Genomic DNA, 17,679 nt, shown 5'->3' with positions numbered 1-17,679 from the left:
ACACATAATAGTGTCTTCACAAAAAAAGGGACAGAAATTTTTTTTTACTGACCCCAAACTTTTGAACAGTGTGTATTTAACACAATTTTTTTTTCTGAAGGATCACGTGACACCAAAGAGTCGCGTAATGATGCTTAATATTCAGCTTTGCTTCGCAGGAATGAGTTATATTTGAAAGTATACATTCAAGTAGAAAACTATATAATAGGCTAAAATATATGTAATATTATATATAATAGGCTATTTTACAAAATAAAAAAAAAGCTGTATTTTTGAACAAATAAATGCAGGTCTAATACATAAAAACGTAAAAAATCGTACTGATCCCAAACATTTGAATGGCAGTTTATTGGCTATGGGCAATCTAACGCATGATCTGTTTAATCTTCAATATAAATGTGAGTTACACAATAAAAAAACAGTCCAAGATTGCACATTAATGAGACCAAAAAAACTCAGTGTGGGTGCTTTACCACGCCAGAATTAGAACAAAACATTAAAAAAGTCACACCACAGCTCCACAGATGATGTTTTGAGCTTGAGCGTCTGATGTAGAGCGTTTAAACTAGAAATGTCACCTGTGGTCAGAACACAAATAAATATTTCTATATCTCTGGAGCTGTGCTGTGCTGTGCTTTTTAAAAAATGTTTTGTTCGCAATACAAATATGTGCAATGACCACATAGTGATGTAGAGATGTGGGGGCGTGTTTAAACGACGTGGCAGAGTCTTAACTTTGATCATTAATATCTCTTTGGGTTTGAGACTTGAGTCTTTGCAACTTCACAGATCTTCTTTATGCACCAAGAGCTTGTAACACGCCAAAGAGAAAGGAATAATTGAAATCGCATCATATGACCCCTTTAAAGATTTTTTAAAACGTGTTTCACTTCATTTATCAAGTGTCTGTGGCAAAGCTGCTGGAAACGTTTCGTTTCCGTCACCAGACGCATCATTCACCACAGACCTCAAAACCGTCACATACTCAACATGTGGATTTATTAGGTATGTATGTGAAATTAAATACACCACATGCTATATTCATGTCATTATAGGTGGATTTATTCTATTGAGAAGCACTTTAAAATTATGTGAAGAATGAGTTCTGTCATACATTTCTTACAATGCACTGAAGCTTCTGCAAAACTGGCAAATGTAGACTTCATGACTTTACATATAAATACAAATAAATGTGCAAATGTGAATTTCCTGGTACTTATTGCTGTACAAGCAAACAGAGTTGGGGAAAGTTACTTTTAAGTAATGCCTTAATAAAAAAAAGTAACTTATTGCATTGCTTAGTTACTTTTTATGTGAAAGTAGTGCAATACTTTACATTTGCATGACTGTTTCTCATGTGGCCTGAGACGGGGACTGAGATCTGATGGGAAACAAAGGAACTTATTTGAAAAAGTAACTCAGTTATTTTTGTTTGTAAATTAAAAAGTGATGTAACTTTCCTAGTTACCTGAAAAAAGTAACTCACGTTACTTGTAACGTGTTACTCCACAACACTGCATGCAGATGTGCACGTTCTTTTTCTGTGTGTATCGTCATTATTGACTTTTCCCAGACACAATGTGTTTCTAAAAAGCTCAGCGTGATACACAATAACAATCAGCGCGACAAAATGGTCAGTCAGTATCAACAAAGATTACATTCCAGGGTTGACACCTTTGTGAAAAAACACCTGATGATTTAATCGGTAAGCTGCACATGATGAACTTTTCATTTTTGTGGCATTGGTTAATTTAATGACACAATAGCTGGGTTTTGAAGCATGAATTAAATTTTTTTGTGTCATTACTTAGACCATCTGACTCGGTGCTAATGACAGTAATGCACTTGTCCTTTACATTTGCAAGAAATCACAACAATGCATTGATTAAAGCACAACATCATTTTGCCGTCCATGACATTATAGCATTTATTTTGACGCACGATTTATTAAAGTGTCTGCAAGATGCATCCAAATGTAAAAGACCAGTTCTTCACTACAGACAGCAGATGGCAGTGACACATAAAGCTCCTGAATCCCATCACCATCAGCAGTCTGTGGGAGTGTTAAAGACAACAATGTTGAGCTTTGATAACACAGCCAACACTTGCTGACTCATCCTGAAGCGATGTCATCCGGAGACAAAGAAACACACACACATTCACACACAGCAGATCAGACTCAGACTCAGTGAATCGTAGTATGTAAGCACTGAAATGCATTGTGGTGAGGCTGATCATGCATTTACATCACTGACATTCTCTTCTAAGCACATTAAGGACGGACTTGATGCAAAACTAGAGACTATTCGTCTTATTTGTGCCAGTAAGCGACCATTGCATTGCAACACAATTTACTACTCATTATACACATGCAACTGCATAACAATGATCTGACAACCATGCACAACACTCCATCCGTGTGCACGGTGTGCTTTCATTATTTCTTCTTGAAATGCATTGCATGCATTCATCTCCTATGGAATGCATGCATTGTATCATCCGCTGGCCCTATTTTTGAGTCTTGGCTCGGATTAATGAATTTGTTGGCTGTGAAAGATGAGCTGCAGCGTTGCTCAATAATTTAGAGTTTGTAACAGATGGCACATCGGCAAGAGAAGCAGTGGAGCTGCCCTTGACTGATATTCGCTGACAGAACAAAGAGGAAAAGCAACAGCCACTGTTTTTATCGAAATCGGATCTTTGGAATAGCCGATGTCTGGCCTGGTGTACACTTTGACATGGGAATACACACTAGAAATATGTTTGGACAGCTTGAAGTAATGTTTGACGCGCTGTATAAACGTGTTTCTCGCATATCACGTTTTTGTTTTGTCCGAAGCACTCCAGTCTGTTGCATCGCCGCGTCTCCTCATCCATCATTTATTAAGGTGCACCCATTTAGTTTCAGGCCTTATCAGTCACACTCATGATAATGGCAGCTATAAAAGACACGGCTGATTTCTAATGCATGTTTGCAGGCTTTCTAACGGGTGAAAATAGATGATCTGCGCTGGTACCTGTAGATACAGGTGTCATACGTGAGCCTGATACAGATAAATAGAAGCCTAACATGATCTTACTGATGAGTTTAAGTGACTCCCAAAGGAAAATAAACACATTACACAGTACTCTCGTGAACGCTCAGTGGAGATTAACACGGAAGAGAAGAAATGTTGAATAAAGTCCTTATTTTTGCTTTCTTCTAGCTTCATCAAAACACTGTTAAACCACTGACGTCACATGGACTATTTTAACCAGGTCTTAATGATCTTTGTGGGCCTTGAACGTGGCAGTTCCCTTGCAGTCTATGCAGGGTCAGAAAACCTTCAGAACATATTCTCTTTACAAATCCATAAAAAATGTACAATTGGACAATTAAAAGATACACATACTTATTGATTTTAAAATTAAATTAATAAAATATCTGACACTTTTAGTTTTTTAAATAAAAGCATCTGCCTAGTGAATAAATACAAATGTACATTTTTCATTCTACCATTGCATGTGAATAGTAACACGAATGTTGGCCTCTGACCCTGATCTCACTGAATGTTATCAGTCTTGAGTTAAACTATATGTTCCTCTTAGAGTGAGTGAGCTAGAGAGAGAGAGAGAGAGAGAGAGAGAGAGAGAGAGAAAGAGGGTGAGAGTGAGAGAGAGAGAGAGAGTGAGAGAGAGAGAGAAAAACACAAAGATCCGGTCAACTTAGAGTTACGCTCTAAACACTCTGAACTCCTGAAACAATACAAAAACACAGTGAGACAGAAGAAACTGGACTATTATAACAACACACTTCAGAAGATGGAAAACTCAATTGATCAGGGTCAGTTCTGGAGCATGTGGAACAGTCTGAACAAGACAAAACCACAAGAGTTAGCCATACAAGATGGTCAGATCTGGAAGGATCACTTTGAGAAGCTCTATACACCTCAAACTGACCCTCTGAATAACCCCAACCAATTAAATGTCCTCCAAAAGTTGAATGCTCTTGAATCATGCATCAAAAACAACCAAAATCCACTAGATTATCCAATAACCCAACAAGAACTTAGTGAAAAACTGAAATCCCTCAAATGTCAGAAATCCTGTGGCCCTGACAACATAAAGAATGAGATGCTTAAAAACAGCTCTCCTGAACTGCAAACTGCATTACTCAAACTTTTTAATTTGATTTTGAGTTCAGGTGTTTTTCCTGAGGTCTGGAACACAGGATTCATCTCTCCCATCTTTAAAAGTGGAGACAAAACCGATCCTAATAACTACAGAGGGATCTGTGTAACCAGTAATTTAGGAAAAGTGTTTTGCTCTATAGTCAACTCTCGGATTTCATCTTTCTTAAAGCAACACAATGTCATCAGCAAATCTCAGATTGGCTTCCTCCCTAAACATCGGACCACTGACCATATTCACACACTACACACGCTAATAAATGAACATGTACACCAGAAGAAAGAGGGGAAAATATTTGCATGCTTTATAGATTTTAAGAAGGCTTTTGACTCTATCTGGCATAATGGACTATTTTATAAAATCATTCAAAGTGGCATAGGGGGTAAAATATATGACTTAATTAAAAACATGTATAACCAAAATAAATGTGCAGTAAAAATTGGGCAGCAAAGGACAAAGTATTTTCCTCAACAGCGAGGAGTGAGACAGGGCTGCTGCCTCAGCCCGACCTTATTTAACATCTATATCAATGAACTGGCAGATCTTCTGGACCAGTCCAACAGTCCAGGACTACAATTACACGACACAGAGGTCAAATATCTACTGTATGCAGACGACTTACTAATTCTGTCTAAAACACCAGAAGATCTCCAGAACAACCTTGACATTTTAACTAAATACTGCCAGGATTGGGCCTTAGACGTCAACATCCCAAAAACTAAGATTATGATATTTCAGAAAAAGCCCAGAAATCTCGAACATAAACATCTATTCACATTAAACAACACCACACTTCAACATACTTTACAATATACTTATCTTGGTCTGGTTTTAACTCCCACTGGAAATTTCAAATTGGCAATTAAAACATTACTTATAAAAGCCCGCAGGGCACTACACGCTATACGAATGAAATTATTTAAAATAAACATGCCCATCAGAATCTGGACAAAGATCTTTGATAGTGTGATTCTGCCCATCACCCTGTATGGAAGCGAGATCTGGGGCCCAGCGAGTAACTCCAGCCATAAAGACTGGAACAAACATCCTTTAGAAGCTCTGCATGTGGAGTTCTGCAGAAGCATCCTTCACCTGCACAGAAACACTCCTAATAACGCCTGCAGAGCCGAGTTAGGCCGTCTTCCCCTAAACCTCATCATTAAAAAAAGAGTTTTAAAGTTCTGGATCCACTTAAACTCTAGTTCAGAAGATTCTCTTCATTATAAAGCACTAAAAACACAAAAAAAGAGTGCTCAAAGTAATCTTTGTGTAATGGTATCAGAGCTAACTAACAAAGCACTCGATATCACCAACCCTGAAAAACATAGAAGAATCAAAGAGATTATGAATGAAGAGAAGGAGACATACATACAGTATTGGAAAGAACAAACCAAAGAGCAAAGTCGCCTCCAGTGTTATCTGAAACTCAACAGAGAGTACAGTATGGCTGACTATCTGCTCTCAGTCAGGAATATAACACACAGACAGTTACTGACCAAGTACAGACTGAGTGACCACCAGCTGGCCATAGAGAGAGGACGACACAGAAAGAGCTGGTTACCCAGAGAAGAGCGAGTGTGTGACGAGTGTAGATCAGGATCAGTCGAGACGGAGGAGCACTTCCTCCTCCACTGTGACAAATACACATCTCTGAGAGACTCACTGTACAGTCAAATACAGCACAACACTCCTGAGCTCCAGTCACTCAGTGAACATGACAAATTAAAAATATTACTTGGTGAAGGACCTGCTTCCTCTGTGGTAGCACATTATATTTACAAATGCCACAAACTAAGAGGTAAAGAGTGAACACATCTACATTAGAAGTACCATCAATGTTTATGAAAATGTATATAGATTTATTTTGCATGTATTTTATTCTATTTTTTTTTTTTTTTCTTATGGATATATATGAATTTTTGTTTTGTTTGTTTCTATTCTGCTATGTACAATGCTTTGGCAATATGTACCTTTGTATGTCATGCCAATAAAGCAATATGAATTGAATTGAATTGAATTGAGAGGGGGGGGAGAGAGAACGAGTGAGAGAGAGAGAGAGTGAGCGAGAGTGAGCGAGAGAATGAGCGAGTGATAGAGAGAGAGCGAGAGAGACAGAGTGTGAGAGAGAGAGAGACTCAGAGAGAGAGAGAGACAGAGAGAGAGAGTGGGAGAGAGAGAGAGACAGACAGACTCCGAGAGAGAGAGATAGAGAGACAGAGTGAGTGAGAGAGAGAGAGAGAGAGAGAGGGAGTCAGTGTTAGTAGAGTGCAGACAGAAGACAGGCAGTAAAGGAGGCTGTCGGACAGAAACACCAGGAACATGAATCAGAAACACACCGCAGTATAGAGACACACACCGAGGAGCAAACAGCAGCGGGACGGTAACTGAAGTGTTTGAATCTGTGAGACAGACAGAGAGACCGAGAAAGAGAGAGAGAGACAGCCGTCTCTTGGACTTTTCCCCATCCGTGTGAGGTTATGGCAGGCATGGCGTCGGAGCCAGGAGCCCAGTCCAGAGTGATGTTTCAGACCAAAGAGGAGGAGCCTGCCCAACGCAAACTGGGCAAACTGACGGTCAAATACAACCGCAAAGACCTCCAGAGGAGGCTGGACATCGAGGAGTGGATCGACGGTCAGCTGCACCTGCTGTACGACTGCGAGGTAAGACAGATCCAGAGAGACAGACGCTCCGAGACTCAGTAAATCATGCACAGAAATAATCATGCATCCTCCTCCAGTGAGTCACCACTAGTTATCATCCAATGAAATAAACACGGAGCAGCTCAGATCATTTGAGGAGAAATTAGGTCATATTAAAAGCTCTGACTTTTAATTGCAATTTAATTGAGCAGCATTGTTGGGATCTGGAAACTCACACGTGTGAGAACACAGGAGTCCTTTTCTCAGGAAAAACATCTGAGAAGCACGAGATGCTGGTATATGTTTCTATTAAATCTCATTGCTGGCTGTGAGGAACAATTGAAGGACGTTTTCTAGAGGAAATACATAATTTTACTAAATGTGATGCACTGAATGTGATCACATTTGAACATATCGGTCATTTTGACTCAGGAGTGAAATCAAGGAGAAATGTTATAAGAACATTTTACATCTTAAAGGTTCAGAAATGGCTTGAAATCTTCCTGCTTGTGATGTTTTTCCACATACATTTATTCGTTTAGCAGATGCTTTAATCCAAAGCGAAGTGAGGAACATCTCAAGCAGTAGTTTTTCTTGATTGATTGATGTGTTGGTTATATATATTGTAATATTACACACATACATACAAAACTGAATACATAACTGTAAAACATTAAAATATGTAGAGAAGTAAATCAGAATATATAGTTATGTTTGAATATATAAAGATAAATTGTGAATATATATAGTTCTAATTCTGATTATATAATTGTAAATCAGTAAATGTATAAACCTTGAGAATATACAGTTATAATGCTAAATATTTAAGATTTAGATGTTTAAATCCAAAATGAATATAAATGCAAATATGAATATATATTGTCTACATCACAATATTAATATATCTTTATTATCAGGCATGTCAAAAGACAGATGTTCTTATAGATTAAAAAAAAATGAAAACAGTATGCCTATACAGGCTGTATAGATGTATCAATGCAGATATTATAATGTATTAATTAATGTAAGTGCATATGACTTATCTAAATGACATACGTTATATATTCAGACTTAAAACTATATTTAGATTTACCTCATATATTCACAATATCTGTATCCACAGCAAGTCATCTGACTAAAAACATTAAAAAAGATGCAAAACAGCTAACATAATTTTTTGCCCTAAGCAATTCAGATGAGTGTCCAGTGTTAGTGTCAGTTTAAGCAGCTGAGGGACGAGTGTACATGACTTTAGGCCTGTGTGCAATGACGTCACAGGTGTAAGTTGAGTTCTGTTTAAAGCGCATATAGATCGGACTCTAATCACTGACGTCATGATTACGAGTCACGGACATCTGGAGACGCGCAACATCTGCCGCGATACATCAGAGAGACTGTATCCGCGCGCCGCGCTGCCATGGCAACAGGATTCTGGTTGGTTCAGCATGAAGGGATGCGTGTGTGTGTGTGTGTGTGTGTGTGTGGTCGTACATGACATTTACTCGAATGCGCTGAGGATACATTAGAGGAGAGCAGGTGATGATATTCGAACAGATCTAGTTGTTTCTCCTCCTTCTCCTCCCACATATGCTAACTGATCTTATGCCAATCTCGCCCAACACGTCAAGACACGCAACAAACACCTGAAATCTGCAATCCTTCACCAAGCCTGTTGTTTATGCATGCACCTTTAAGATTAAGACACGTTCACAGTAAGAATGAACGGTAACGATAACTATAGCATCCACTCCAGTCGTTCTGTTTGTCGCTCTGAAAGTGATTCCAATTAGTGTTATTTTAGTATCATTGAGACATTATATAGATTATTCTTTAATATTTTGAATTCATATTTTGGTTTTCATTTGAATTGTTTCGCTGTTTCTTTATTATTTTTATTACAATTTCAAGCAATCTTGTGGAAAATGGGCATCTGATATCCCCTTTAAACGTTATAGTTACATTTATCTTTATAGTTATCATCCTTGGTGCGATTGGGCATTTAGATTAAACTAAATCAAACCTGAGTGTATTATTGCACTTTGTGAAAAAAATTCTAAAAAAATTCAATAATTTCTTAATGCATCAAAATGAGATTTTTGGTTATAGAAATACAACTTTGTCTAATACAGATAATAGTAGTTTTAGGACTAATTTAGATTCATGCATCTGCATCTTTTATCAAAAAATTTACATTTATTTTTATTGCATTCATAAATAGCATATCAGTTCATCTGGAAATCGAACTTATGATGTTGGCAATGAAAACATCAGGCTCTACTTTTAGATCTGCAGGAAGTAACTGATGGGTTACTCAATGATAACTGAACCTACAGCCTTTTAGTAACAATCTTAATCTATCAGTTTACACCACCCTGATAACATGAGAAACTACACCACGTGCTTTTGTGATATGATATCTTGCATTTGACAGCTGTACACTGATGCTGTCCTGTATTATACCATCAACATACAAGCAGTTTCTATAGCTCAAGAAATAGAGCATAATGTGAGCAAGACAATGCATGAATAAAAAAAATACAAATAAAAAAACAAAAAATTCAGTTGTTTCATGTAAAAGTGTCTTTCAAATGCATAAATGTAAGATACAGTATCAAGGAACAAGGATTCATTTCTAATTGCTTTAGTATTAAAAATGACTGATTTCACGATCAGTGTATTTACAATGCATTTTTTGGTTTATTTGTTTCTTTTTATAAAAATTAAAATAAAAACGTGTCATGCGACTGCACTGAAAATCTCAAGTGAACCAGTCAATTGAAACAAATCCTTAACATTAACCATTAAGTCTGAAATGAATATAATTCAACATCAAATACAGAAAGAGCTGTAAATAAAGTAAAATATAAAACACTGAACACTGAAATATCTAACTAATTATTCAGCTCTCAATTGTTTACTGTGACCATATATAAATATATATAATTGCAGTCTCAGGATCTGGAGTCTTTGGAGAGTTGAGTGTTTTGTTAATATTTTTTGTTGTTGTCATCTTTCACTTCACTTTAGCTCCACTTTCAACAACAATCACCTCAGAAATAACAAAGTTACAGGTCACTAAACCCATCTCCAGACAGGACTGGAATAGAAGTGAAAATATCAAATATTAGATAACAGATTACCAGAACAGAGGAAATCACTTCTGCCTCAACATTTAAAATATCCAGCTTAGAAGTCATGGTTAATGTCTGACCCTGACCTGTCACTACTAAACACAAGCATTCAAGGACATGCAAAACATCAGATCTTTCAGCATGGTGTGTGTGAGTGTGTGTGTGTGTGTGTATGAGAGAGAAAGTGTTGAATGTAGTGGCAGATGTCCAGCATCAGTGTGTGTGTCTGTCTGTGTGTTTACTCTACTATAGCCATCAGATGACACAGCAGAGACACTGAATGATTCCTGATAAACACACATATACAGGAGCACTGCTGTATATGCATATCTTTCATGTCTATGATTATTTTCCTCAGGGCATTTAAATGCAGCAGGCTTTGAGGGGAAGATGTCTGTTGTGTCCTTGATACATACAAAAGCAGCTCTGTTTAAAGAGCACACTTTCACGTTTACTGTGGCATTTCTGTGCATTTCACTGATATAATCCATCTCCTGCTTAATGCAAGACACCCCAAGTGAATAATCTAAAAATTTTAACAAATAAACATCATACTTTTCCAGTAGATTAATTACAGGCAAACATTTTTGTATTACAGGTTTTCTGATGTTATATTTAAAGGAGGAATTACCTAAGTAAATTTAGACTTAAATTTAGACTAATTTTCAGAAATAGTTCTGAACACTGGATCAAGTCAGACTCGAAATTCTAGCTTCATTTTATTGACATATTAGAGCTAAAAGTTTTTATAGAGGGGATTTTGGGTATCTCTTTTTATTACTGCATTAATCCAAAATACAGTCGACAGCCAGAAAAAAAGTAATTTACCATGTTTTTAGTAATAAATGTTGTATAAAACCAGGTGAATGATATATGAACAAACCCCTCAGTAAAAACCTTCAGAATATAGATAGGAATAAATCTCTAAATTGTGGTGAATGTAAGTGCTGCTGAAGTGGAGAAAAAACTAATTTTGCACAACTTTAAACGTGTTTAAATGAAACCTACAGGCAAGAATAGAGAAAGTGCAGAAATGAAATCAGGTGAATGATATTTAAACAAACCCCTCAGTAAAAATCTTCAGAATATAGATAGGAATAAATCTCTAAATTGTGGTGTATGTAAGTGCTGCTGAAGTGGAGGAAAAACTCATTTTGCGAAAACAGCCTTTAAACGTGTTTTAAATTAAACCTACAGACACGAATAGAGAAAGTGCAGAGATAAAATCAGGTGAATGATATTTAAACAAACCCCTCAGTAAAAATCTTCAGAATATAGATAGGAATAAATCTCTAAATTGTGGTGTATGTAAGTGCTGCTGAAGTGGAGGAAAAACTCATTTTGCGAAAACAGCCTTTAAACGTGTTTTAAATTAAACCTACAGACACGAATAGAGAAAGTGCAGAGATAAAATCAGGTGAATAATATTTAAACAAATCCCTCAGTAAAAATCTTCAGAATATAGATAGGAATAAATCTCTAAATTGTGGTGTATGTAAGTGCTGCTGAAGTGGAGGAAAAACTCATTTTGCGAAAACAGCCTTTAAATGTGTTTTAAATGAAACCTACAGACACGAATAGAGAAAGTGCTGAAATAAAATCAGGTGAATGATATTTAAACAAACCCTACAGTAAAAATCTTCATAATATAGATAGGAATAAATCTCTAAATTGTGGTGTATGTAAGTGCTGCTGAAGTGGAGGAAAAACTCATTTTGCGAAAACAGCCTTTAAACGTGTTTTAAATGAAACCTACAGACACGAATAGAGAAAGTGCAGAAATAAAATCAGGTGAATGATATTTAAACAAACCCCTCAGTAAAAATCTTCAGAATATAGATAGGAATAAATCTCTAAATTGTGGTGTATGTAAGTGCTGCTGAAGTGGAGGAAAAACTCATTTTGCGAAAACACTCTTTAAATGTGTTTTAAATTAAACCTACAGACACGAATAGAGAAAGTGCTGAAATAAAATCAGGTGAATGATATTTAAACAAACCCCACAGTAAAAATCTTCAGAATATACATAGGAATAAATCTCTAAATTGTGGTGTATGTAAGTGCTGCTGAAGTGGAGAAAAAACTCATTTAGTGGAAACAGCCTTTAAACGTGTTTTAAATGAAACCTACAGACACGAATAGAGAAAGTGCAGAAATAAAATCAGGTGAATGATACTTAAACAAACCCCATAGTAAAAATCTTCAGAATATAGATAGGAAGAACACTCTAAAATTTGGTGCATGTAAGTGCAGCTGGAGTGGAGATAAATCTCTTTAAATGTATGTTGTTATAATAAAAATCCACAGACGCAAATAAATAAGAAAATAGAAAGTACAATAACATAAAAACTTAAATGTATATTTTGGATGCATTCTTTCCACTACCCTGAAAAAATATCTTATGAATAGCCAAATAGCTCAAAATTTCAAAATGTACCAGTTTGGATGAATTTCTTTTTTGCCTGTAGTGCTTTGTCTTAAGATATATTATTCATAAGACTATAGTGGACTTGACTATTATATACTCCTCATATCAGTGTATTAGCTTCTGTTTGTTTTTAAGCACCAGAATATACTGCACATGGTTTTCTAAAGTTGAGCTCTCTGTGATTTGGGAGTGGCATTTTAGGATGATGATTATAAATATTTGATGGGCAAGCGGAAGGGTTTCACTCTGGGTTCTCAGACGCTTCCGTGTGGAAGCCTGTAACAGTCCGGCCCTTGTGTCAACAGCTGCATTATTCATGAGCATTTCTAATTCATGCGTAAACTCATTGGATGCTGCAGTTACTCTGCCCAAAATTGACTTCAAATCATGCGTTTTTGGTTTTTATTAACATGGCAATTGAATTTGAGTTTCAAGAAACTATTACAAAGGATTAATGAGTTGCTCGCAGTGGGTTGCTATGTGTTCTGAGCAGTTGCATGAGTGTTGCTATGTGGTTGCTAGGTGTATTCTTACTGTCTGGTGTGCAAATACACATGATTGCATGTCTGGAACACAAACACTACAGGACGACACACACACACACATACACACACACACACACACGTTTTCTTAGCTATTACTTAGACTATTGTTTTTATATACAGATAGTTATAATTTTTAAAAAACTTAAACGCATCCTCTAGCTCTCACAGAAAACGTTCAGAATTTTTACAATTTCAAAAAAAAATTGTTTAGTTTATTTTTTATAAATGAGGACATGCCCAAAGTTTTGGCAATTTTGTCATGTTTTGCTGACTTTTGGGTAATTATTTTTTTAGTATAATAAATATTTAGGGCATTAACTGCACTTCAAGAAAAAAAACTAGATTTTTGGGCATTTGGGGTCTTCTTAATGCTTTGTTTCAGACTAGTGGACGAAAGTGTATTGCACTTTATCTATTTGTGTCTGTAGATTTCAGTTTAAATGCATATATTTTAAAGAGTTTTATCTCCACTTCAGCAGCTTTTACAAACACCACAATTTAGTTTTATTTATATCTATATAATATTTTATTATTGCATTTTTTATATTTGAATCTGTTTTAATTATAATACATACTTTTGAGGTCATTTTCTCAAAAGGAGTTTTTTTTAATAAACTTCAGCAGCATGCACTTTGACAAAAATGAGCAGTTTTATTGCTATTTATATTCTCAAGGGGTTTGTTCATATATCATTCACACTGATGTATTTTTCAAAAACGATGCTGAAAATGAATATCACACTTAGTTTTATTCTTATCTATGAAGGTTTTTATTAAGGTGTTTGTTCATATAATTTGCCTATAATTTTATACAATATTTATTCCTAAAAGAATAGTGATTTTCCCCACTTTTAACAGTATTTTCTGATTTATGCATTGATAAAAGAACATATCCAAAATCCACTCAGTAAAAACTTTAATATGTCAACAAAATGAAACAAGAGTTTTGTACCTGGCTTTATCAAGTGATCATATTTCTATTTTTTTTTATAAGATAATGTCTTCCACTACTTGTAACACAGAGAAAGTTTGCAATTCTTGATGTAATCAATCTATGGTGATATGGTGACATTTTGAAGTGTAGTGGTTTGCCTTTAGGTTTCAACCTGAAGTAGATGGGATCAATCCTTTTTTTTTTTTGTAAGGATGCAGACATTGTGTGGGGTCAAAGATCCACTGCATCTGTGCTACTAGAGAACGTTTCTATTTTATGTGAATGTGTTTGCAGTATTTGTGTTTTGATGGCTGTGAGCCTGAGGCAGGAAACTCAGGAAGGAAGATCAGATTAGTAATGGATTCTCATTAGGGTATAAGCACCGCCTGACATCCGTGAAATCTCATTCAGACACAACACAACACACCCGCACGCTAACACTAACTGAGGCAGAAATACGCCCTTCTTTACTGTGACTGTTGTTTAGTTATTACCCTGAGGAATAATTCACCTGCTCATTGCCAAGAAACATTTTTTAAATATATTTTCTGCTTTGTTTTATTCATTTTACCATGTGCTCGTGTCATTTTTAATATTTTTCTAAATATTTCTACTTAGCTCTAATTTGTTTTTATTTCAGTGTTAATGTTATAATTTGTATACTTCAAATTATAATACTCCAATTAATTTTCAAGGCAACATTACAAATTATTTATTATTATTATTATTATCATTTCATTTAATATTATTAAACTTTTTTATTCTATTAATGTATGTGTGCGTATATATATATATATATATATATATATATATATATATATATATCTTAACTTTATTTCTAGTAATTTTGTTAGCCGTTACTAGCTTTTAACATTTCTATTTAGATTTAATTTTATTTCAGTTTTACTTTTAGTTCCTGGTACATCAGCTTATTTCAGTGATTGTCAACAAGCATTTAAAAGTTTATGTATTTCATCTAATATATTAATTTTATTTCATTTCAGCTTTATTTCAATGAATGAAAATTATTTTAATAGTTTTAGTTAACAATTTCAACACTGCTTTTAGGACATTCATAATGACTTCTAACTGGACACCATGTAGTATATTGCCTATAAACAACATAATATGCAGTTGTGATGTGTGAATAAAATACAAGAATTACTACAGCGGTATAAACGGGGTGGTGTTAGCGCAGTGGATAAAACACACGTCTGTGGTGTGGGAGACCCGGGTTTGAATTCACTGTGAGACACCAATGTGTCCCTGAGCAAGACACTTAACCCCCTAGTTGTTCCAGAGGCGTGCGACCTCTGACATATATAGCAATTGTAAGTCGCTTTGGATAAAAGCGTCCGCTAAATGAATAAATGTAAATGTAATAAACGGAGCCTAATAGAAACAACTGTCCAGCGGCGTAATTAGCTCCTGCTTAAACAGCAGTTTCTCTAAAGTTCTCATCTCTGAGGTCCTCTAATATTCACATGAGCAGCAATTAGTGTGGTGAGTTTAAAGTCAATGGTGTGGTTTCTAATGCAGCATCACTCTGGGGCTCGTCATTTCTCTGATCTGTCTAATTCGAGATGCTTTTAAGAGCGGATGTCATTAAAACAGTCCAGCAGAAATGCTTTGAGCTTTTAACTCTCAGCAATTTCAATCCAGGTATAACCTTTCATGTATGATGAAATATCTGATTTTTTGCATTTGTTTTACCTGTATTTTGAATTATGCATTGCATTGCTTAGTGTTTATGGGTTGAAGAAAATGTGCATAAATTTAATGGAATGGTCATTTTATGCTAAGACATTATCAGTTTGGATGATTTTACTAACAGTGTTGCTTAATCATTTAAAATAACAGTGGATTTTCTGGTAAAAATATATATTTTAAATATACGCTGTAAACTGTGAAGCTCAATTAAATATTTTTTTTTTGGCAAATACATTTTCTGGCCATTTTTATATATATATTTGAAATATATAACACAAATTATTACAAATGTATATATTTTATATACATATATGTTTTGCCATTTCTTGTATATAATTCTAAATATATTATATTTGTTTATATTTTTTAAATATGTTTTTAAAAATACATATAAAATGGCAAAAAAATAATATTGTTAGAAAATATATTAATGTAAATATAGCCTGAAATATGTTTAAATATATATTTTTAATTTATTTTTGAACATTTCTTATGTCAATAAATCATGCTGCATGTATCAGGACTTTAATAGCGTGACTTACTGCTACTGCATTTCCAGCATCCATCATTGCAGTTTTATTGCATTGGCAGCAAGCAATACTTCTGGACCAATAATTTTCATAATTATTAATAGATTTGTTTTGCAATTGTTATGATCATCTGCTGAAACAGCCACATTGATTGTTTCTGCAGGAGGAGGAGATTCCTGACCTGGAGATCGACATCGATGAACTTCTAGAGCTGACAGATGAAGAGCAGAAAACTCGACTGCATGTGCGTTTAGTTTCAGCTTCATCTGATGCACAACACAACACAGATACACACCTCCGCATGGAAATGCATTAGTGTGACTGCATGCATCTATAGCTTTACATGTACAGATGTTGTACCTGCTGTTGTGTCTTTTAACAGGAGCTTTTGCAAGAATGTGGAAAGCCAAAGGAGGTAAGACAAAACTCAGAGACAGAGGAGTGTTTCGCACTCATAAGCTCAACAGAACTTAACCAAGATCTCTCTCTGACCGCAGGACTTTATCAACGGCTTGCTCTACCGGATGAAGGGACTGCGGAAGATGTCAGGATCTCTGAAGAAATAGCATTAAGTCAAAGGCTGGATCTTTCAAGATAATGTGAAGCACCCAGCTCCGCCCCTGACCCCGCCCCTTTGACAAGCCCCACCCACAGCTCCGCCTGTATGTAGAGCGTTGAGTGTCTGTCTGTGGACGAGTCAATGACGGAAACTTCTAGAAACCACTAATAATTCTGTACAGTATCTCCAGCATTGCAGATCAACTGTATTGCCTGTTATTACTCAAACGAGATGTTTTTTTTTTGTCTAGATTTTTTTGTGACGTACATTTTTATCCCTATTTATAAATATATATATATTGTTCTGACAAGTGTTGTATGTAATAATAAAATATTTCATTTCAAGATTTTAGATGAAGAGTATAGATACAGTTCGTGATAATAAAATTCAGAATCCAGGATATCTTTCTTACATTCTGCCATTGTCTGATTTCAGGTTTAAGACGGAGCTGTTTACTGCATGACAATTAATAGTGTGATATAAGTGCAGCATATTCTGGGTTAAATACTTGACAGAATAATTAAAAATGAATGTCTATGGGTTCAGTCTACTGCAAATAAATTGTAAAATATGCATCAATCATAAAACTTTTATATATCCAGTATTGCATTAATATATGCAGTATTTCAAATCATGCACATGTATATTTAATGTATATACATATGATATTTAGATGGTCTGCATGAGGATATATGAAAGATGTCCATAATGCATGACTACAACTACAACTTTCATGTTTATTTACCTTTCAAAGACTTTAAATTAGTGTGAATTATATGAGCTTTAATATGAGATGGAGAAAACACAGTTCAACAAACCCAAACTCTAGTGCGTGATTCCAGTCAACTATTAAACAATAAAACACGCCAGTAAACAACAGTAATGCTGGAGGAAGCAAAAGTGCATGTAGTGGCAATTAAGAGTAAAGATGGCAGTTGAAAGTTAACTTTTATGCCACATTTCTGAGTTTAGCCATTAACTCCAGCTGTTTACTGTCATGCACTGGTTAAAGCCCAGAATATCATGTTTGGACA

The 17,679-nt window shown here is 35.3% G+C and overlaps 1 protein-coding gene across 1 annotated transcript; it reads left to right on the top strand.

The window, feature by feature from the left end:
* Positions 1-6,400: 6,400 nt before the first annotated feature.
* LOC127933227 (protein phosphatase 1 regulatory subunit 14B) lies at positions 6,401-17,052 on the top strand. The gene is made up of 4 exons (XM_052530039.1): positions 6,401-6,830; positions 16,250-16,330; positions 16,469-16,501; positions 16,584-17,052. The coding sequence occupies exons 1-4, from the start codon at positions 6,648-6,650 to the stop codon at positions 16,650-16,652; spliced, it is 366 nt and encodes a 121-aa protein (XP_052385999.1). The 5' UTR covers positions 6,401-6,647; the 3' UTR covers positions 16,653-17,052.
* Positions 17,053-17,679: the final 627 nt, after the last annotated feature.

Source organism: Carassius gibelio, chromosome A17 (assembly GCF_023724105.1).
Source record: "Carassius gibelio isolate Cgi1373 ecotype wild population from Czech Republic chromosome A17, carGib1.2-hapl.c, whole genome shotgun sequence".
Classification (NCBI taxonomy): Eukaryota; Metazoa; Chordata; class Actinopteri; order Cypriniformes; family Cyprinidae; genus Carassius; species Carassius gibelio.
The sequence above is the reverse complement of the archived record's forward strand: the minus strand, read 5'-3'. Positions and strand labels throughout refer to the sequence as shown.